This window comes from Amblyraja radiata, chromosome 38 (genome assembly GCF_010909765.2).
Source record: "Amblyraja radiata isolate CabotCenter1 chromosome 38, sAmbRad1.1.pri, whole genome shotgun sequence".
Classification (NCBI taxonomy): domain Eukaryota; kingdom Metazoa; phylum Chordata; class Chondrichthyes; order Rajiformes; family Rajidae; genus Amblyraja; species Amblyraja radiata.
The window spans coordinates 9,705,672-9,728,987 of record NC_045993.1 but is presented as its reverse complement, the minus strand read 5'-3'; the positions used below and the strand labels follow the sequence as shown (position 1 = coordinate 9,728,987).

The 23,316-nt window shown below is 48.9% G+C and overlaps 1 protein-coding gene across 1 annotated transcript in view; it reads left to right on the top strand.

Moving 5' to 3' along the window:
- ddx47 (DEAD-box helicase 47) overlaps positions 1 to 23,009 on the top strand; it is a 28,727-nt gene extending 5,718 nt beyond the window's left edge. Inside the window, exons 6-12 of the mRNA XM_033013053.1 lie at positions 1,966 to 2,037; positions 4,792 to 4,908; positions 8,049 to 8,195; positions 10,326 to 10,463; positions 12,254 to 12,324; positions 16,400 to 16,529; positions 22,724 to 23,009. Of these exons, the coding sequence (XP_032868944.1) occupies positions 1,966 to 2,037; positions 4,792 to 4,908; positions 8,049 to 8,195; positions 10,326 to 10,463; positions 12,254 to 12,324; positions 16,400 to 16,529; positions 22,724 to 22,843 (795 nt within the window). The 3' untranslated portion in view covers positions 22,844 to 23,009. The remainder of the gene's footprint in view (positions 1 to 1,965; positions 2,038 to 4,791; positions 4,909 to 8,048; positions 8,196 to 10,325; positions 10,464 to 12,253; positions 12,325 to 16,399; positions 16,530 to 22,723) is intronic.
- The last annotated feature ends 307 nt before the right edge of the window (positions 23,010 to 23,316 follow it).

The following is a 23,316-nucleotide window of genomic DNA, read 5'->3' as shown; positions in this document are numbered from 1 at the left end:
AGAGTACTGTAATTCCATAGATGATTGGTGAGCAGAGCAAGGAGCAGATGTATTTTAAATAGAGGTTAGTTGTGGGGAACAGCACCGCTCTTTGAAAGACACAAAGCGCTAGAGTAACTCATTGGGACCCTTCTTCAGACTGGTCCCAACCCGAAACATCACGTAACCATGTTCTCCAGAGGTGCTGCCTGACTTGCTGAGTCCTCCAGCACTTTGTGTCTTTTTTTTGTAAACCAGCATCTGCAGTTCCGTGTCAATGGTGCTTTATTGTCACCTGTGCGAAGAGGAAAGGCAGAGTGAAATTCTTTTCTTGCAAGCGGTCCAGTGACGTATCTCCATACCTAAGCACGTCACCGATTAACAAAGTGTACAGAAATAGCCTGCTGAGCCCGTGTGCAAGAGACGCCATTTTCCAAGTCCAGTTGTTATGAGCGGTGCCCGATCCAGGCGAGCCCCAGGCTGCTGCACGGCCTCCAGCCGTCGCATTCCTTGACCGTGTTGATCGTCCAGCGAACCGACGTCCCTCTCCTTGCCCGCCACCCACCTTTGTGATCCGGGTGGGAGGGAGACTCCCACATTCGAGCTCGGGGGTGCGGTAGGACAGCAGTATGAATGTTGAATTCTCTAATTTTTCGTAACCTCTACTGACACTCCCCTCCTCTTTCCCCCCGCCATTGCCCCCTTCCTCCACCCTCGTCGTTTAACCAGTTCCACAGCTCTCCACATTGTATCCCTCTTGAGATCACACCTTCCCCAGGCCATCAACGTGCCCACCAGGGCACCACCCTGCCTGAGGTCATTTGTTGTCAGCCCAGTTTGGTCCTCATCTCCAAAGATCCTATAGCGAGCAAGATAGATCACTCGACGAAAAAGACGTAGTACGGTCATGGGCAGATTCATGGGTAATTTTCGGCCCCATTTCCGTAACCGGCTTCCGTCTCCGCACCAAAGATCCCGTAGCGGAGCAAAGATACTAGTGCGGAGACGGAAGCCGGTTACGGAAACATCCTCGTAAAAATAAAAGCTCTTTGGGAAAAATCTTCTCCTCATTTTCAGAATTATGATTTATTAACACAAACTGTTCCCCCGCAACGTCGATTACACTGCGAGTCGGGTTACTGAAATGGATGGAAAAAAAGCCCACGTTCCGCTCCGTTGCGTACTACACGTCAGCCCATTGCATTTAGGAGTGGTCTATCTTGCTCCGCTATAGGATCTTTGCTTGAGATCACACCTTCCCCTGGCCATCAATGAGCTCACCAGGGCACCACCCTGCCTGAGGTCACTTGTTGTCAGGCCTGCTTGGTCCTGGTCTCTTCTCGCCTCCAGCTCTTTACCCCCCCCCCCCCCCCCCCCCACCTACTAGTCTGAAGAAGGGTCCCGACCCGAAACGTCACCTATCCATGTTCTCCAGAGAAGCTGCCTGGCTTTTCATTGTATCTCGGCAATAACGTGACAATAAACTAAACTGACCTGAGTTACGCCAGCACGTTCTGCCTATCTTAGGCATTGATCTTTGCAGCCTGCCTTCTTGAGGCAACTCCTCACACGGAATCCCTTCGATGGCGGGTATATCTGCTACCTTCTATGACTCAGTGGCTCTTAACCATTTTGCCACCAGTACGCGCATACGCGTACAAAATACTGTTTGTGGTGTGTACCTTTGTTAGGTTCCTAAACATGGGCTCAACAAATTGACATGTTATTTGTGTCCCCTTCATGACCCCAGGCAAAGCCCCAAACCACCCCCAAGGTTAAGAACCACTGTTATGTTCTTGTCAAGTTTCAATAGATTCCATTGACCCCAGATTTGGTGAACTCACTGTGGTGGATGTTAAATTTGTGTTGATTGTGTGTTTTTGTCATTTTTTATTATATGTATGACTGCAGGGAAAAGAAATTTCGTCAGACCGAAAGGTCTGATTGACAATAAACGAATCTAATCTAATCTAATTTCTTCCGTAGGTCGATAAAATTCTCAAAGTGATTCCTCGAGACCGGAACACCTATCTCTACTCAGCAACGATGACCAAGAAGGTAAGGATGTGCTGCTAGAGTTTTTATTTCACGTTATCGCTGTGCATGTCCCTGGGGGAAAACATCGACAGAGATGGTGATGGTGCAGAGCGTGGGGGGATTTAAGAAAAATGTAGAGGAGGGGGTGTATTGACGAGGGGTCTGTAATTAATGGACAACCCCTCTTCCAAGGGGAGAGCTTCAGAAACCAACAAAAGTTTGGTTCAAAGTCTAAATATCACGAGCATCTTGCCCTGGACTAGCCATATCGACGTACTGGTCAAAAAAGCACCGCAAATTGGAGGAGCAGCAACTCATATTTTGCTTGGGCAGTTTACACCCCAGCGGTATGAACATTGACTTCTCCAATTTCAGGTAGTCCCTGCTTTCTCCCTCCTTCCCCTCCCCTCCCCAGCTCTCCCACAGCCCACTGTCTTCGCCTCTTCCTTTCTTCTTCCCACCTCCCCCGTCTCCACGTCAGTCTGAAGTAGGGTCTCGACCCGAAACGTCGCCTATTCCTTCGCTCCATAGATGCTGCCTCACCCGCTGAGTTTCTCCAGCATTTTCGTCCTCTCATGCCTCTACCTTTCGAAGGCGGAGGAAGTTCGGCATGTCCCCGACAACCCTCACCAACCTTTAGAGGTGGGCCGCAGCAAGCAGCTTGTCGGGGTGCCTCGCAGCATGCACTGGGAGCAGCTCCATCCCAGACCGCTGGAAGTTGCAAAAGTGTTGTGGACGCAGCCCAGACCGTCACCCGATCCAACCTCCCTTCCATTGACTCCATCTACACTTCACGCTGCCCCAGTAAGGCTACCAGCATAATCAAGGACCAGTCTCACCCTGGACACTCTCTGCTCTGCTCTTCCCTCTCCCATCAGGCTGCAGATACAGAAGTGTAAAAACACACACCTCCAGATTCAGGGACAGTTACTTCCCAGCTGTTATCAGGCAACTGAACCATCCTATCACCAACTGGAGAGCGATCCTGAGCTACCATCTACCTCATGTGGACCCTCAAACTATTTTTAATTTTTTTAATCTTTTTATTTTATTTTATTTATTTATTTATTTTTTAATTAGAATAAGAAAAAGAAGTTAGATAGTAAAGGATAGAAAGATGTGAAATATATAGTGTGTGAAAAAAGAAAACGAGTAAATGAAGAAAGTTGAGAGAGAAAATAGAGAAAATAAAATAAAATAAAAAAGAAAAGGAGATCATTATTTATAATCTTGACCAACCCTCCTCGTCCAGTCCTGAAACAGTTATTTTTTTACAATTGTGTTGCACCATATGATTCCAAAAAAACGACGAATGGAGACCAACTCGTTATGAATTGGTCTGATTTATCCATTAGGAGGAATCGCATTCAGACTATCGGAATCAGACTATTTTTAATCAGACTTTGCTATATCTTACACAAAACGATATTCCCTTTATCCTGTATCTGTACACAGTGGACGACATAATTGTAATCATATATATATTGTCTTTCCGCTGACTGGATAGCATGCAACAAAAAGCTTTTCACTGTACCTCAGTACGCGTGACTATAGACTAAACTCCAGTAAACTAGCTGTGATATTGAAAGCTAGTGGGATGAGCGTTTGACGGCAATGGGCCTGTATTTGCTGGAGTTTAGATGGATAGATAGATAGATAGATAGATAGATAGATAAATACTTTATTAATCCCCTTATTCAGGGGAAATTCTGATGTCCATGCAGCACACTAATAAAAAATACAACACAGTATTCATAAAAGAATTCAACACCAAAACATCCCCCCACAGTGATTCCCACTGTGGGGGAAGGCACAAAGTCCAGTCCCCATCCTCTTGTCCACCTTGGGCCTATTGAGGCCTCCACAGTCGCCGCCACGGCGCCCGATGTTCTCGCCGGGTGATGGTACGCCGGCGTCGGGAGAACCCCCAGCAGCTTGGGGTGCCAGGAACGACCGCCTTCCCACCGGAGCCTGCGGCTTCCAAGCCAACAGACCACGCCAGACGGAGCTCCGTACACTGGTGATCTCGGCGAGATGTAAGTTCAAAAAAGTTCAAACGTCGCAGCCGGCCGCTCCGCAGCTGGCGGCTCCACGATGTTTTTCTCGGCGGTCCCAGCATACTGGAGTCCCAGCGCGGCGACCCAGGAAAGGCATCGCCCGCTCCGCAATAGCGCTCCAGCGCTGCAAGTGGCAGAGTCTAGGAGCAGAGGTCACAGCCGCAGGATAAAAGGACGTTCCTTTAGGAAAGAGATGAGGAATTTATTTTGACCGAGGGTGGTGAATCTGTGGAACTCATTGCCACAGAAGGCTGTGGAGGCCAAGTCAGTGGATATTTCTAAGGCAGAGATGGATAGATTTTTGATTAGTACGGGTGTCAGGGGTTACGCGGAGAAGGCAGGAGAATGTTCGATAGAGCTCATGGGGCTAGTGGAGTCAAGGGATATGGGGAGAAGGCAGGCACGGGTTATTGATAGGGGACGATCAGCCATGATCACAATGATTGGCGGTGCTGGCTCGAAGGGCCGAATGGCCTCCTGCACCTATTTTCTATGTCTATGTCTCTAATGGGGTTGAGAGGGAGAGGTAGATCAGCCATGATTGAACGGCGGAGTAGACTTGATGGGCCTAATTCTGCTCCTATTACGTATGAACCATGTGTTTGCTAAACCCACGTCTCTGCATGTGCCTCGTGCAGCTGCATCTACGCACTCCTCACGTGTTAGTGTATGCTTTGTCTCAGTCTCATCTCTACCTCTCTGTCCCTCCTTTGCCCAGGTGCAAAAGCTGCAGCGGGCTGCATTGAAGAACCCGGTGAAATGTGCCGTGTCGACCAAGTATCAGACGGTGGAGAAGCTGCAGCAGCATTATGTGTTCGTTCCCTCCAAGTTCAAGGTGAAGCAGTAGAAACAAAGAACTGCAGATGCTGGTTCAGACCAAGGGGTGGGGAGACTGCTCTGTTTCAACGAATGCAATCAACCCGGCGTGCACAATCAAACGCGATCAAATAGAACAAGTTGTCCTCCAACTTTAGGCTCTGCACGCCATACGCAAGAAAAGGAAGAAGACCGAAGATAGACACCAAGTGCTGGAGTAACTCAGCAGGTCAGGCTGCACATCTCTGGAGAAAAAGGATGGGTGACGTTTCAAGGTCGGGTTTGAAGGAGGCTCTCGCCCTGAAACATTGCCTATCCTTTTTCTCCGGAAATGCTGTCTGAATCGCTGTGTTACTCCAGCACTTTCAGTCCATTCGCGGCAGAGCAGTTTAGTGTTGTTTATGTTTAAGAAAGAACTGCAGATGCCGAAAAAATCGACTGGGCAAAAAATGCTGGAGAAACTCAGTGGGTGAGGCAGCATCTATGGAGAGAAGGAATTGGCGACGTTTCGGGTCTCCAGACTGAAGGAGTCTACCTTAGTTTAGTTTATTATTGTCACGTGGACAAGTGTAAGTGGTGCGTGCTAGACCAGTGATAGAAACGGCTAGACATGATCACAATCAAGCTTCCCACAGTGTACAGATAAAGGGCACACAATTTAGTGCAAGATAAAGTCCGATTGAAGATAGGTCTCCACTGAGGTAGATGGGAGGTCAGGACCAAAGATCCTATAGCAAGCAAAATAGACCACTCCTGCTAAATGCAATGGGCTGACGTGTAGTACGGAGCGGAACGTGGGCCTTTTTTTCATCCATTTCTGTAACCCGACCCGACCCGACTCGCAGTGTAATCAACGTTGCGGAGGAACAGTTTGTGTTAATAAATTATAATTCTGAAAATGAGGAGAAGATTTTTACCAAAGAACTTTTATTTTTACGAGGATGTTTCCGTAACCGGCTTCCGTCTCCGCACTAGTTATCTTCGCTCCGCTATGGGATCTTTGGTGCGGAGACGGAAGCCGGTTACGGAAATGGGGCCGAAAATTACCCATTAATCTGCCCATGACCGTACTACGTCTTTTTCGTCGAGTGATCTTGCTTGCTATAGGATCTTTGGTCTGGACTGCTCTTTAGTTGGTCGAATAGTTCAGTTGCCTGACAACAGCGGGGTAAAACTGTCCCCGAATCTGGAGGTGTGCGTTTTCACACTTCTGTACCTCTTGGCAGAGGGGAGAAGAGGGGGACACTGGTACAGCAATTGCTTGTACATTTTTAACAGTCTACCTCTGATCTAATGATTGCCAGACTCTTTCGATCTCTGGGGTGTTGACAGAGAACGTTTATCCTGCAGCCTCTCAACCTCCATTTTACAAGGCACGATGCCATTTCAATGAGTACTGTTAGCTGTGGGGGGACACAAGACCTCAACGGTGGAACGGGCGGAGGACGGTGGGTGACCTTAGTGGAGCGTCACAACGGCTGGGAAGGCGGATGAAGGCTGCGGTAGAAAAGGGTCTCTGGTTGTCTTGGACTCCATGCCACTGGATCCTGACCCAGATCTGTCAAGGACCGTGGGGTGGCTGTCTGTGCACCAGTCTCCCCACGTTAAACAAAGTCACGCACAGGCGTCCTCCACATAGGGAGTAGCACCCTGGAGACACCCATGGTCAGCCACGACCGAGGGGGGCCTAAGAAGGGGGACACAAAATGATTGAAGTTATTGTCCTGATTTATACAGGTTAGGTCTATATTCCACGGTATGCAGGTGGCTGTGGAGTAATCACATAGCGATGTGTAAGATCATGAGGGGAATAGACAGGATGACTGCACAGAGTCTGTTAACCAGGGTAGGGGGGTTCATGCTAAACCCATATGTCCCATCTGAGTTTGTCCCATTTGCCTGAGTATGGCCCATATTCCTCTAGTGCCCATGCCTATGGCAGATGGCACAATGGGCTAAGTGTTCGGCTGGCAACCGGAAGGTAGCTGGTTCGAATCCCGCTTGGAGTGCATACTGTCGTTGTGTCCTTGGGCAAGACACTTCACCCATCTTTGCCTGTGTGTGTCCTTGGGCAAGACACTTCACCCATCTTTGCCTGTGTGTGTGAATGTAATTATGTGAAGCACTTTGGGGTCAATGCAAGTTGACTAAAAATGTGCTATATAAATAAAGAAATTTAAAAAAATAATTTAATTTAAACTTTTCATATCCACGTACTGTTCAAGTGCCTTTGAAAAGCTGCTGCAGTACCTGCCTCATCTGGCAACTCATTCTGTACACCCACCACCCTCTGAGTGAAATAGTTACCCCTTGGGTTTCTATAAACTCTGTTCCCACTAACCTTACACCCATGTCCTCTGGTTCTTGATTTCCCCCTACCCTGGTTGAAAGACTCTGTGCGTTTGTCCTATCTATTCCCTCTCATGTTTTTACACAAGACTACCCCCTCAGCGTCCTGGGCACCAAAGAATAAGGACTTCGCCCATCCCTCTAATTCAGAGTAGACAAAAGTGCTGGAGAAACTCAGCGGGTGCAGCAGCATCTATGGAGCGAAGGAAATAGGCAACGTTTCGGGCCGAAACCCTTCTTCAGACTGTTCTTCAGAGGACGTACAAACATCAGTCTGACGAAGGGTTTCGGCCCGAAACGTTGCCTATTCCCTTCGCTCCATAGATGCTGCTGCACCCGCTGAGTTTCTCCAGCACTTTTGTCTACCTTCGATTTTCCAGCATCTGCAGTTCCTTCTTAAACACCTCTAATTCAGGCCTTCAGGCCCTGGATCCCTGGCAACATCCTCGTCAATCATCTCTGTACTCTCTCCAGTGTACCAGGCACACGGGGGAAGGTTTGTGCATTGATTGTGTTCAAGATTTCTTGGAGTATTGTGTCGAGTGGCGCAGCGGTAGAGTTGCCTTGCAGCACCAGTGCCCCGGGTTCGATCCTGACCACCGGGTGCCGTCTGTACGGAGTTTTGTACCATCTTCCTGCCCTTTCTCCGGGTGCTGCGGTTTCCACCCACACTCCAAAGACGTACAGGATTGTAGGTTAATCGGCTTCTGTAAATTGTTTAGGATAGCACGAACGTACGGGAGATTGTCGGTCGGCGTGGACTACTGTGGGCCTGCATTTCTAAACTAGTTCTTTTTTTCTTTCCTTCAGGACTGTTACCTGGTCTACATTCTCAACGAGCTTGCTGGCAACTCCTTCATCATCTTCTGCAGCACGTGTAACAACACCCAGCGCACCGCGCTGCTCCTTCGCAACCTGGGCTTTTCCGCCATTCCCCTACACGGGCAGATGAACCAGGTGGGCTGCGCATCTTCCTCTTCACCCTGTCACATTGTAGAGATTGACCCGGGACTCGTTTTCAAGAGAGAGTTACATTTAGCTCTTAGGGCTAACGGAATCGAGGGATATAAGGGGGAAAGCAGGAACGGGGTACTGATTTTGGATGTTCATATTGAATGGCTATACTGGCTCGAAGGGCCGAATGGCCTACTCCTGCACCTATTCTCCATGTGTCTATGACACAGAAGCGTTCCAATCAATCAAAGACTTTATTGTCATTCAAAAATACACCAACAGATGCAAGTCGGAATGAAATTTCGTTGCATCTGGCTCTCCGTGCAACATAAAATAACAATAGATAAAATAGATAATAGTGGCGGCACATTACATGGAATTCAAGAGTCTGATGGCTCGGGGGAAGAAGCTGTTGCAAAACCTGGCCGTTCTGCTCCTTATACTGCGATACCTTTTGCCTGAGGGCAGCAGAGTGAACAGTCCATGATGGAGATGTGTGGGGTCTTTTATAATGCTGCTGGCCTTGGACAAGCAACGTTTGCACGCAATGTCCCTGATTGAAGGAAGAGAAGTCCCGATGATTTTTTTCAGCCATCATCACCACTCTCTGCACGGACCTCCAGTTGGAGGCTTAAATCTGTTCCAGTCGGAGATTAAATCTGTTGAAGAAAACTTCAAAACGCACCACAAAGATCGGACAAGGCGATCAAGGGTTTATTTAAGGGCGTCAAATACAAGGGCCTTTGGGAACCGTCAAACTAGACTGTTCCCTGAACAAAGATTAATGTGATATTAATACAGTTTTCACTTTAGTTTTAGTTTCAGAGATACTGCACAGAAACAGGCACTTTGGCCCACGTAAGACAATAGACAATAGGTGCAGGAGTAGGCCATTCAACCCTTCGAGCCAGCACCGCCATTCAATATGATCATGGCTGATCATCCCCAATCAGTACCCCGTTCCTGCCTTCTCCCCATATCCCCTGACTCCGCTATCTTTAAGAGTCCAGCGAACCTCATACACGGGCACTATGCTGCACGCTCTGGACGATTTACAATCTTCACTGAAGCCAATTAACCTACAAACCTGCATGTCTTTGGAGTGTGGGGGAAACCGGAGCACCCGGGGAAAACCCCACGGGGGGTCACAGGGTGAACATACAAACTCCGCACAGACAGCGCCCGTAGTCGGGCTCGGTCTCGGGTCTCTGGCGCTGTGAGGCAGCAACTCTACCGCTGTCGTCCGTTGTTGCTGTTGACACTATTAACCTGACAGATTTCACACAGGCACTTCAGCATTTCTTCTGTCTCCAGAACATTTGCAACAGTTGTAAATCGTGCATCTCCGACAGACACAAGAGCTCATGTCAACCCCCGTGGCTGCTGAACAGGCGGCACGATGGCGCAGCGGTAGAGTTGCTGCCTTAAAGCGCCAGATCCCCAGATTCGATCCTGACTACGGGCGCTCTCTGTACGGAGTTTGTACGTTCTCCCCGTGACCTGCGTCTTTATTCCCCAGTGGCTCCGGTTTCCTCCCACACTCCAAAGTCCCCGTAGCGGCGACTGCGGAGGCCTCAATAGGCCCGACTATGGGTGGACAAGGGGATGTCGACTGGACTTTGTGCCTTCCCTCACAGTGGGAACCATTGTGGGGGGATGTTTTTATGTTTTATGTTACATTTCTTTAAAATGTTATGTTGTATTATTAATGTGCTGCAATGGCAACTTGAATTTCACTACACCAATTGGTGTATGTAACAATAAATGAACCTTTAAACCTTTGTGTGATCACATTGAATACGGTGCTGGCTCGAAGGGCCGAATGGCCTACTCCTGCACCTATTGTCTATTGCAGGTTAATTGGCTTGGTAAAAATTGTAAATTGTCCCTAGTATTTTTAGATTAGATTAGATCCTTTATTTGTCATTCAGACCTTTCAGTCTGAACGAAATGTCGGGTTAATAGTGTGTGTAGGATAGTGGTAGTGTACGGGGATCGCTGGTCTGAGTGGACTCAGTGGGCCAAAGGGCCTGTTTCCTTCTAAACTAAACTATAAGATGTCCCATAACTTTCTGACCTAATTTTATATTCCTTTACAACCCTGTCTCCTTGGGTTTTATTTTTAACTGGCAGAACAAACGGTTGGGTGCTTTGAACAAGTTCAAGGCCAAGTCTCGGTCGGTCTTGCTGGCGACGGATGTGGCAAGTCGGGGTCTGGATATCCCCCACGTGGATGTGGTTATAAACTTCGATATCCCCACGCATTCTAAGGTAAGGCTGGGGCCGCGCGATAGAAAATAGCCGCCGCTCGATTGTGGAAACAAAGAACCTTCACAAAAGTTGGATTCAGTGTTGGAGCAACTCAGCAGGACAGGCTGCACCGCAGGAGAGAAGGAATGGCTGACGTTTCGGGTCGAGACCCTTCTTCAGACCTCCACTACCGTTGGCAGCACGTTCCAGACACTCACTCAGGGCCTCGACTTGAAACGTCGCCTATCAGAAGGATCCCGACCCGAAGCGTCATCCCTCCGTGTTTTCTCCAGGGATGCTGTTGTGTAGAAATCAGCCGGTACAATTGTGGAAGCTAAGAACTGCAGATGCTGGCTGATACATCAGAGCGACACAGTGTGCTGGAGTAACTCAGTGGGTCAGACAGCATCTCTGGAGAACAAGGATAGATGACAATTCGGGTTGAGATCTTTGATGGGGTGACGTCTGAGGTTGAGGTCCTAAGCGTCACCTATCCATGTTCTCCAGAGATGCTGCCTGACCCGCTGAGTTCCTCCAGCACTCTGTGTCCTTGTCACACAATTGTGGACCGCCGTGCACTAGAGTCATATATGATGTTTGTAGTGATACGATGTCTAGGATTAAGATAAATTAATGGTAAGAGATGTCACCTTTGATCTGCAAAAATAAGTTGAGCTTGAAGGTTTTAGAGTTATTGAGGCATACGGAGTGGAAACAGGCCCTTCGGCCCAACTTGCCCACACCGACCAACATGTCCCACTACGCTAGTCCCACCTGCCTGCGATTGACCCATATCCCTCTAAACCCATCCTATCCATGTACCTGTCCAAATGTTTATTAAACGTCCCGTTAGCCTATATTCTGAAGGATAAACTAAGGGCGACTTATGAACTCTCGTTCCTCCACTGACCCCATACCCCTGCCACTGTCACACTGCTTATTCCGTCACTGCTGCCTGTCATGTTTCAAACGTTCACAAGTTATCGGAGTAGAATTAGGCCATTCGGCCCATCGAGTCCACTCCGCCATTCAATCAAGGCTGATCTCTGCCTCCTAATCCCATTTTCCAGCCTTCTCCCCATAACCATTGACACCTGTTCTAATCAAGAATTTGCCTATCTTTGCCTTAAAAGAAATATCCACTGACTTGGCCTCCACAGCAACTCTGTGGCGATGAGAGCCACAGGTTAACTACCCTCTGACTGAAGAAGTTCCTCCTCACCTCCTTTCCAAAAGAGTGCCCTTTAATTCTGAGGCTATGACCTCTGGTCCTAGACTCTCCCACCAGTGGAAACATCCTCTCCACATCCACTCTATCTGTGCCTCTCATGATTCTGTAAGTTTCAATGGGGTCCCCCCCCCTCAACCTTCTAAACTCCAGCGAGTACAGGCCCAGTGCTGTCAAACGCTCATCATAGGTTGACCCACTCATTCCTGGAATCATTCTTGTAAACCTCCTCTGGACCCTCTCCAGAGCCAGCACATCCTTCCTCAGATATGGGACCCAAATTTGCTCACGGTACGCCAAATGCGGCCTGACCAGTGCCTTATAGAACCTCAGCATTGAGTCTGAAGAAGGGGTCTTGATCCAAAACGTCACCTATTCCCTCTCTCCAGAGATGCTACCTGTCCCGCTGAGTTACTCCAGTTACTCCAGCATTTTTGTCTATCCTCTTGATATAAATGCTACCATTGAATTTGCCTTCTTTACTACCGATTCCTTGCTGCCGTTTCCTCGATCCGAGATTCATGTGAACTTGCCTGTGTGATCCGATGCACTGCTCTAACACGGCCTGATGTTTACCTTGCAGGATTACATTCATCGGGTGGGTCGCACGGCCAGAGCGGGCCGCTCGGGGAAGTCCATCACGTTTGTAACCCAGTGAGTCTTTCTTGTTCAAATACAGCATCTCTGTGCACTTCATTCCCTTTTCCCTCCCTTGTTCAACTAGCTACCAGAGCGGAGCATCAGGCATGGAATGGGCACAGAGGGAAGAATAGTCGTGGACACTGGGGGAAGAATAGTCGTGGACACTGGGGGAAGAATAGTTGTGGACACGGGGGGAAGAATAGTCTTGGACACAGATGAAGAATAGTCTTGGACACACGGGGGGAGGAATAGTCTTGGACACTGGGGGAAGAATAGCCTTGGACACAGATGAAGAATAGTCTTGGACACACGGGGGGAGGAATAGTCTTGGACACTGGGGGAAGAATAGTCTTGGACACTGGGGGAAGAATAGTCTTGGACACTGGGGGAAGAATAGTCTTGGACACTGGGGGAAGAATAGTCGTGGACACTGGCGTAGAATAGTCGTGGACACGGGGGGGGAAGAATGGTCTTGGACACGGGGGGAAGGATAGTCGTGGACACGGGGGGGAAGAATGGTCTTGGACACTGGGGTAGAATAGTCTTGGACACGGGGGGGAAGAATGGTCGTGGACACTGGGGTAGAATAGTCGTGGACACGAGGGGGAAGGATAGTCGTGGACACGAGGGGGAAGAATGGTCTTGGACACGAGGGGGAAGAATGGTCTTGGACACGAGGGGGAAGAATGGTCTTGGACACGGGGGGGAAGAATGGTCTTGGACACGGGGGAAGAATAGTCAATGGGGAAATTTAATGGTGTTGCTCTGAATATGTGTGGGAATCGCCTGCTCTGGACCCATACAATGCCCTGGGCTCTGAACACTCAGTGCCCATACAAAGGGGCCTCGCTTTGTCTGACTTAGGGGACAGAGGAGGGGCGAGAAAAGAGGCCACCTTCATAATGGGGTATTGAAACAAAGCTTGTTTTATCAGATGGAGATGAAAGATCCCAGGGAACCACTCTGAATCAGAGCAGAGAGAGATTTTCCAGGTGTTCTATACCAATAATATCGCTAAATGAAACAGCACCGCCATTCAACATGATCATGGCTGATCATCCACAATCAGTACCCCGTTCCTGCTTTCTCCCCATATCCCTTGATTCCTTTAGCCCTAAGAGCTAAATCTAACTCTCTCATAGAGTGATACTGTGTGGAAACAGGCCCTTCGGCCCAACTTGTCTTTAAAAGTTACCCCTCAGATTCCTATTAAATCTTTTCCCCTTCACCTTGAACCTATGTCCTCTGGTCCTCGATTCCCCTACTCTGGGCACGAGACTGTGCATCTACCCGCACATAACTCTCTCTTGAAAACATCCAGTGAATTGGCCACCACTGCCTTCTGTGGCAGAGAATTCCACAGATTGACAACTGTGAGGATGTTGTCTGTGCCGTGACGTTGAGCAGCTGGTTTTGGGTTCCTGTCTGTTTGACGCCGCCCTGTTTCCACCACACGCTGCAGGTTGAAGAGTTTCAGAGTCTTGCTCAGTGCGCTTGTGACTTGGCAAGAGGCTGCACTGTTATGTCTCCTCATCTTGGACTTCCCTTTGATGTCCTGGCCGAGCTCAAAGATGGAAACCCTAGATTGCACGCCCCCCTTCTCTCCACAATAATCAGCAAAGGATAATATCAACTCAGCGCCAACAAATTGGCGCTGGTGGTTTTGATCAGTGCCTTTGCCCCGGGGCAGCGAGAGCGGATCAAAAACAGACTTGTTTTCAAAGTAGCTCCAGCTCCAGTTTGACCTGGTGTTTGTCGAAGCTGGTAATCGGCCACAGTACAAGTGGTCTCGTGTTCCCAGGGCTTTTGTTTCTTTTGAAACGGACACCAGTCTGGAAGATAATGAGGCCAGAACAAATGTAGTCTGGTTTCTTTGAGACCGGGTTACCCAGGGTCATGGACGATCAGCCTCGCTGGAAGGCAGCTGAGCGACAAAGCTTGTGCGGTGCTTGGGACTGAACGACTGAACTTGTCACCAGGACTCGAGGGTGTGAGCTATAGGGAGAGGTTGAGCAGGCTGGGACTCTATTCGTTGGAGCGCAGGAGGATGAGGGGTGATATTATAGAGGTGTATAAAATCATGAGAGGAATAGCTCGGGTATTTAAACCCTTTAAAATCAAACCAAACATAGATGCACAGAGTCTCGTGCCCAGAGTTGATGAATCAAGAACCAGAGGATATAGGTTTAAGGTGAAGGGGAAAAGATTTAATAGGAATCTGAGGGGTAACTTTTTCACACAAAGGGTGGTGGGTGTATGGAACAAGCTGCCGGAGGAGGTAGTTGAGGCTGGGACTATCCCAACGTTTAAGAAACAGTTAGACAGGTACATGGATAGGACAGGTTTGGAGGGATATGGGACAAACGCAGGCAGGTGGGACTAGTGCAGGTGGGACATGTTGGCCGGTGTGGGCAAGTTGGGCCGAAGGTCCTGTTTCCACGCTGTATCACTCTGAATCTATGACTGAAGTTTAGATGGATGAAGGGGAAGATCATTGAAATTTACCGAATAGTGAAGGGGCTGGATAGAGTGGATGTGGAGAGGATGTTTCCACTAGTGGGAGAGTCTAGGACCAGAGGGAATTAAAGGACGTACCTTTAAGAAGGAGATGAGGAGGAATTACTTTAGCCAGAGGATGGTGAATCTGTGGAATTCATTGCCACAGACAGCTGTGGAGGCCGCCTTTGGGTATTTTTATGGCAGAGATTGACAGATTGTTGATTAGTACAGGGGTTATGGGGAGAAGGCAGGAGAATGGGTTAGGGAGGGAGAGATAGATCAGCCGTAATTGAATGGCAGAATAGACCTGATGGGCCGAATGGCCTAATTTTGCTGCTAGAACGTATGAGTGCTTCTCTTGTGCTCAATAGTGAGCTGAGTTCACATCCCAACTATATTGACACAATTGTGCGCTACCCCACCCTATCCTTCACCTGATACCAGAGTATCACTGGCTCCAGAACCCAATGGCAACACGGTGACGCAGAGGTAGAGTCGCTGCCTCACAGCGCCAGAGACCCGGGTTCGATCCCGACTACGGGTGCTGTCTGTACGGAGTTTGCACGTTCTCCCTGTGACCACATGGGTTATCGGGGCTGAGGGGTCCATTCTGACAGCACCCGTAGTCAGGATCGAACCCAAGTCTCTGGCGCTGCAAGGCAGCAACTCTACCACTGTGCCACCATGCCGTCCATTGGTAGAAAATGATCCTGACTGTCTGCCTCTATCTATGCCTCTCAAAATGTATATACTTCTAATCAGGTTTAGAGAGATGCAGTGTGGGAACTTTGGCCAACCGAGTCTGCGATCCCCGCACATTCGCACTATCCTACACACACTAAGGACAATTTTACACATACACCAAGCCAATTAATGTACATACCTGTACGTCTTTGGCGTGTGGGAGGAAACCGAAGATCCCGGAGAAAACCCACACCGGTCACAGGGAGAACGTACAAACTCCGTACAGACAGCACCCATAGTCGGGATAGAACCCGGGTCTCCGGCGCTGTAAGGCAGCAACTCTACCACTGCGCCACCAAGCCACCGGTCTCCCCTCAACGAGAGAAGACAGTCCGCGTTTGGCAGTTGAAAATTCATGGCGGCAAAATTAAGATCAAACTTTACATGGGACTTTTGCATGCAAGGAACACAAATGTTTAAATGATTAAATACATATGGTAAAGTTGTTTTGCACGTAATTTACTTTGATAGCAATAAGTTGTGGCTAATAGCCCCCGAGCAGAGAGTGAGGGGAGAGAGAAATGGTTTAAAAAAATAAATGGATGGTTATTTTTTTTAAATTTTAAATTTTAAATTTTTTAATTATTAGAATTACAGTAAGTTACAGTAGTACAAGCCACATATATCTTATTACATTTATTGTACCCCTTCATTTTTAAGCTCTATTATGAAAACCGCGCAAAAAGGGATATACCAACTTGGTATTTTTCATCGCCCCCCTTACCAGATCCTGACACCATTTCTTTTTTTAAAGTATTGTTGCACCAAATGGATGGTTGTTGAAAGTGCCACGATTATTTAACACTGTAAAACCGGCGGCTTTTATTGTTCTCACGGATTTCAGATATGACGTGGAGTTGTTCCAGAGGATCGAGCATCTGATCGGGAAGAAGCTCCCGGCGTACCCCACGCCAGACGAGGAGGTGATGCTGTTGGCGGAGCGCGTGTCGGAAGCACAGAGATTTGCACGGCTGGTACGTGGGGCACTCGGGCATTGGCCCATATTACAAGGTGGGAGATTTGATCTTCATAACATGACTACCCGATCTTTGGGATAACATCCAGTGATGCAACAAGGGATACCACACACACACATTTCGACTTTAGAGATGCTTAAGAAAGAACTGCAGATGCTGGAAAAATCGGAGGAAGATTAAAAAAAACTGGAGAAACTCAGCGGGTGAGGCAGCATCTATGGAGCGAAGGAATGGGTGACGTTCCTTCGCTCTATAGATGCTGCCTCACCCGCTGAGTTTCTCCAGCATTTCTGTCTACTTTTAGACTTCAGAGGCTCAGTTTTGGAGGCCCTTACATAGAAAATAGATGCAGGAGGAGGCCTTTCGGCCCTTTGAGCCAGCACCGCCATTTATTGTGATCATGGCTGATCGTCCCCAATCAATAACCCGTGCCTGCCTTCTCCCCATATCCCTTGATTCCACTAGCCCCTAGAGCTCTATCTAACTCTCTCTTAAATCCACCCAGTGATTTGGCCTCCACTGCCCTCTGTGGCAGGGAATTTCACAAATTCACAACTTTCTCGGTGAAAAAGTTTTTTTCTCACCTCAGTCTTAAATGGCCTCCCCTTTATTCTAAGACTGTGGCCCCTGGTTCTGGAGACTGTGGCCCCTGGTTCTGGACTCGCCCAACATTGGGAACATTTTTCCTGCATCTAGCTTGTCCAGTCCTTTTATAATTTTTTATTTTTCTATAAGATCATCCCTAATCCTTCTAAACTCCAGTGAATACAAGCCTAGTCTTTTCAATCTTTCCTCATATGACAGTCCCGCCATCCCAGGGATCAATCTGGTGAACCTACGCTGCACTGCCTCTTCTTCTTCTTTTGTGTGGCGTGCACAGCCTAAAGTTGTTGGACAACTTGTTCTATTTGATCTTCCGTTTGTGCACGTCGAGTTGATTGCATTAGTCGAAACAGGGCGGACCACGTGAAGGTTGCAATCTTCCACCCCTGCACTGCCTCAATCACAAGGCTGTTCTTCCTCAAATTAGGGTGCCCTTCCTCAAATCCCTTCTTCATACTCAGTCTGTTCACAAGTGATAGGAGCAGAATTAGACTCGGTCTGAAGAAGAGTGTCGACACGAAACGTCACCCATTCCTTTTCTCCAGAGATGCTGCCTGTCCTTCTGAGTTACTCCAGCTTTTTGTGCCTATCTGCGGTTTAAACCGGCCTCTGCAGTTCCTTCCTACACATTCTGAACCTGTGCAGCCACTTTGTGTGGGGAAAGGTGCCAGTGGTCACAATGGCAGCTTGAGTGAAGCGATCGTCATCCTGGTATTCAGTGCCCGTCCAAACAGGATCGATGCCAAGTTGATGTTGCCAGCTTACATAGCCTGCGCTGGGCGACATACCAATCTGAGATTGAATTAACAAAAGCTACACAATAGGGCCTCTTTCATTCTTGGCAACCCCCCCCCCCCCCCAACGCCAGGTCCCCTCTATTAACAGCCTCAGGTGGTGAAAAGCTGAGGGGCCTGAAGAGTGGAATCGCTGACCCGTGCAACTGTAGGTGGCGCAGCGGGAGAGTTGCTGCCTCACAGCGTCAGAGACCCGGGTTCCATCCTAACCACGGGTGCTGTCTGTACGCCATTTGTACGTCCTTTCCGTGACCCTCGAGGGTTTTCTCCGGGTGCTCCGGTTTCCTTCCACATCCCAAAGACGTGCAGGATTGTAGCCTAATTGGCTTCGGCAAAGGGCCAGTTTTCACGCTGTATCTCTAAACTCAACTACACTAAAGATGCTGCCTCACAGCGCCTGAGACCTGGGTTTGAGTCTGACTATAGGTGCTGTCTGTACGGTGTTTGCACGTTCTCCCTATGACTGTGTGGATTTCCTCCCACATTCCGAAGCAATGTAGGTTTTACAGGTTAATTGGCTTCTGTAACGTGTGTAGGGGAGAACTAGCGTTAACAGGTGATCGCTGGTCGGCACGGCCTTAGGGGACCAAAGATTTGGCGGGCGGCGCAGCGGTAGAGTTGCTGCCTCACAGCACCAGAGACCCGAGCTCGATCCTTACAACGGGTGCTGCCTGTACTGAGCTTGCACGTTCTCCCCGTGACCGCGTGGGTTTCCTCCCACGTTCCAAAGACGTGCAGGTTTGTAGGTTAATCGGCTTTTACATAGAAACATAGAAAATAGGTGCAGGAGTAGGCCATTCGGCCCTTCGATCCTGCACCGCCATTCAATATGATCATGGCTGATCATCCAACTCAGTATCCCGTACCTGCCTTCTCTCCATACCCCCTGATCCCTTTAGCCACAAGGGCCACATCTAACTCCCTCTTAAATACAGCCAATGAACTGTGGCCTCAACTACCTTCTGTGGCAGAGAATTCCAGAGATTCACCACTCTCTGTGTGAAAAATGTTTTCCTCATCTCGGTCCTAAAGGATTTCCCTCTTATCCTTAAACTGTGATCCCTTGCTCTGGACTTCCCCAACATCGGGAACAATCTTCCTGCATTTTGTATCTCTAAACTAAACAATTCACAGGTGCACTGAATCTCTTGCCCAGAGTCGGGGAATCGAGGACCAGAGGACAAAGGCTTGAGGTGAAGGGGAAAAAATGTAATAGGAATCTGAGGGGTAACTTTTTCACTCACAGGGTGGTGGGTGTGTGGAACAAGCTGCCAGAGGAGGTAGTTGAGGCTGGGACTATCCCAACGTTGAAGGATCAGTTACACGGGTACATGGGTAGGACAGGTTTGATGGCGATGGAGCCGGGACATCGTCAAGTTTATTTGTCACATACACATACAAGATGTGCAGTGAAATGAAAGTGGCAATGCCTGCGGATTGTGCAAAAACGACAGAACAGAATCAGTATTTACATGTTAGACATGTTGGGCGGTGTGGACAAGTTGGGCCGAAGGGCCTGATTCCACGCTGTGTCACTCCATGGCTGTAATCCGGTGCCAAGCCCGGGAGCAGCAGCCCAGATTGCTGGGATGGATCAGTGCGCCCACGCCTGCTGCTTGGGGCTTTGCCACATTCCCAACTGGGTCCAAAACAACATTTTTGGGGGTTTGCTTCTCCTGCACAAGTTCATTCGGGGACAAAGTGCAGACACTGTGCCCGTTATGTAACTCGATTCTCCTGCTCGTGTTGACTGAAAAACATGCTGGTGAATTCTCTATCAACCGAGACATGAGCCTCCCCACAGTGGCCAGAAGTGGGGCTCTGACATCACGTCGGTGTGGGTCGAGTAGTTGTTGCTCACTGATTAACTCTCCTTGTTTTGACAACTCGTTTTCTAATTTTAATTCCCTCCCCGACAACGTTTAAATTGTTCCAATTATCCACTCAATTCAGGCAACTGAGGAATGAACTTCAGTGTTGCCAGTGATTCTTTATACTCTGTGAAGGAATACGAGATGCGTGTAAGGAAAGGAACGGCAGATGCCGGTTTAAACCGAAGATCGACGCAAAAAGCTGGAGTAACTCAGCGGGACAGGCAGCATCTCTGGAGAGAAGGAATGGGTGACGTTTCGGGTCGAATCTGAAGAAGGCTCCCGACCCGAAACGTCACCCATTCCTTCTCTCCAGAGAGGCTGCCTGTCCCGCTAAAGGGCCTGTCCCACTTTCACGACCTAATTCACGACCTTTTTTACTCATGGACATTTTTCATCCGGCTAGGAAAGCGACCCGACCTACTTAATGCCACGAGTACCTACGACTAGCATCACAACCTACCTACGAGCTCCCTACAACCTTGTGACAACCATGCTGCGAGTACGAGTCAAGGGGAAACTCGGCAGAGGTCGTGAAAGTGGGACAGGCCCTTAAGTTACTCCAGCATTTTGTGCCCTTACGAGAAGCGGTTGAAGTTTAGTTTTGAGTCACGGCTCGGACACAAGCTCCTTCGGCCCACCAAGGGAGGCACGATGGCGCAGTGGTAGAGTTGCTGCCTTACAGCGCCGGAGACCCAGGTTGGATCCCGGCGTCGGGTGCTGTCTGTACGGAGTTTGTATGTTCTCCCCCTGACCTGCGTGGGTTTTCTCCGGGCGCTCCGATTTCCCCCCGCGCTCCAAAGACATACAGGTTTAGAGAGGAATTGGCTTCTATAATTTGTAAATTGTCCCTCGTGTATAGAATGGTGCCAGTGCACGGGGTGATCGCCAGTCGGCACGGACTCGGTGGGCCGATGGGCCTGTTTCCGCGCTGTATCTAAAGTCCAAAGTCCATCGATCACATGGTCACACCAGTTCTACGTCACCCCACTTTCCCCTCCCCTCCCCCCCGTACACACGAGGGGCGAATTTGCAGAAACCAATTAACCCTTTGTGATGTGGGAGGAACCGTAGCACCCAGAGGGAACCGTAGCACCCAGAGGAAACCTCGCGGGGAGAGCGTCCACAGCCCACGGAGACAGCAACAGAGGTCGGGATCGAACCGTGATCTCTGGCGCCGTAAGGCAGCAACACCAGCTGGTAGCTATTTTCCCCATTTTAAATGAAGAAAGCAAACAAGCTTTTTTATTTTAGTGATAGGAAATGTATTTCTGTTTTGAGGTAGAGTACGTGTGTGTGTGGAAAGACAAGTTGTGTGTGTGTGTGTGTATTTTTGTCCGTAAAGCTGGAGGTTTTGGCTGCTCTGGCTATATATATACTGACAAGAGGAGGCAGGACAGGTACAATGTGTGCTGCAGGAGCAGGAATGTTTTCAGCCCTTGTTTGTACCATTCATGCTTGTGGCTGTACAGAATGTTTTTAATTAAATCTCTTCACTAGTTATGTAGAGTATTGATGGAATTGGTTGCCTTTTAGGGAACCATCAGAAGAGTTGATTCACGTTTGAGTACTTTAAATGGCACTGAGTTCGTAGGGAAGGTGATTTTTTTTTTTCTTGCGTGGGCCTGTTTAATAACAAGATTTTTTGTTATCTGAATTTTATATGTTTATCCCCACATCAGCCGCCTGTGTCGTGCCTGTAGTTAGCTGGAACAGTTCGGTGATCATTAGATACAATAGACAATAGGTGCAGGAGTAGGCCATTCGGCCCTTCGAGCCAGCACCACCATTCACTGTGATCATGGCTGATCATCCCCAATCAATACCCCGTTCCTGCCTTCTCCCCATACCTTCATAAGTTGTTGGAGCAGAATTAGGCCATTCGGCCCATCGAGTCTACTCCGCCATTCAATCACGGCTGATCTATCTTCCCCTCTCAACCCCACTCTCCTGCCTTCTCCCCATAACCCCTGACACCTGCACTAATCAAGAATCTTATCACTCCCCACCTTAAAAATACCTATGACTTGGCCTCCACAGCTGTCTGTGGCAATGAACTCCACAGATTCACCACCCTCTGACTAGAGAAATTCCTCCTCATCTCTCTAAAGGTTTGCCCTTTTATCCTGAGGCTGTGCCCTCTGGTCCACGAGTGGAAACATCCTCTCCACATCCACTCGATCCAGGGTTGAAATTACAATCCACTGTGACATGCTGAGCGATGTTAATTAATGAACCCCAACAATTTCACTTGCAGATCGAAACGATGTGATACCTGCGGGTCGTGCAGGAGGTCACGTCACAGGTAGCTCAAAGTGGCCGATCATCCACCAACTGGTTCGCGTCAGAACCAGCGGTTGCATTAAGGAGCAAGTGGCTGCTTAGCTCAGCGGGCCAGACAGCATCTCTGGAGAAAAGGAATAGGTGATGTTTCTCCAGAGACGCCGTCTAACCCGCTGAGTTACTCCAGTTTTTTTAATGTCACTCAAGCTTAAACCAGCATCTGCAGTTCCTTCCTACGCGGGTGGCTGTTTTGTTTAGTTTAGAGATACAGCGCGGAACCATTCACACTATCCGACACACACTGGGGACAATTTACACTTGCACACAGCCAATTCACCTACAAACCTGTGCGTCTTTGGAGTGTGGGAGGAAACCGGAGCACCCGGAGTAAAGGGCGTGTCCCACTTTCACGACCTTTTTTACTCGTGGACATTTTTCATCAGGCTAGAAAAACGCCCCGACCTACTTGATGCCACGAGTACCTACGACCAGCATCACGACCTCGTGACGACCACGCTGCGAGTATGAGTCGAGGGCAAACTCGGCAGAGGTCGTGAAAGTGGGACAGGCCCTTAATGCAGCAACTCTACCGCTGCGCCACCGAAATTTTGTAACGATTGATGTTGATCCCTTTCTCCAGGAGCTGAGAGAACAAGGGGACAAGAGGAAGCGGAGACACGACGATGATGATGATACGGAACAGTCGCTGGGCATCAGGAGAAAGGTGGTAGGAGGCAGAGGGAGGAAAAAGCCACATTAAGCTTCAGTACCCGTGGACAGTGCCTCGAAAATAGTGAACTGATTGGATATGATATTGAAGATGGACACAAAATGCTGGAGTAACTCAGCGGGACAGGCCGCATCTCTGGAGAGAAGGAATGGGTGATGTTTCGGGTCGAGACCCTTCTTCAGACTGAGAGTCACCAGAGACATGGAAGATTTGATCTGTCGTTTTCACACCTTACCCTTCCATATCTCTCGTCTCCCCCTGCCCTGACTCTCAGTCTGAAGAATGGTCTGGACCCGAAGTGTCGCCCTATCCTTCGCTCCAGAGATGCTGCCCGTCCCGGCTGAGTTACTCCAGCATTTTGTGTCGTATCTTTGGCGTAAACCAGTGTCCGCGGTTCCTCCCTACACTATATATTTATATTTTGTATACAAGCCGCAGCTGCAATGCACCAGTGTTTAGGAAGGAACTGCAGATGCTGGTCTGACGAAGGGTCTCGACACGAA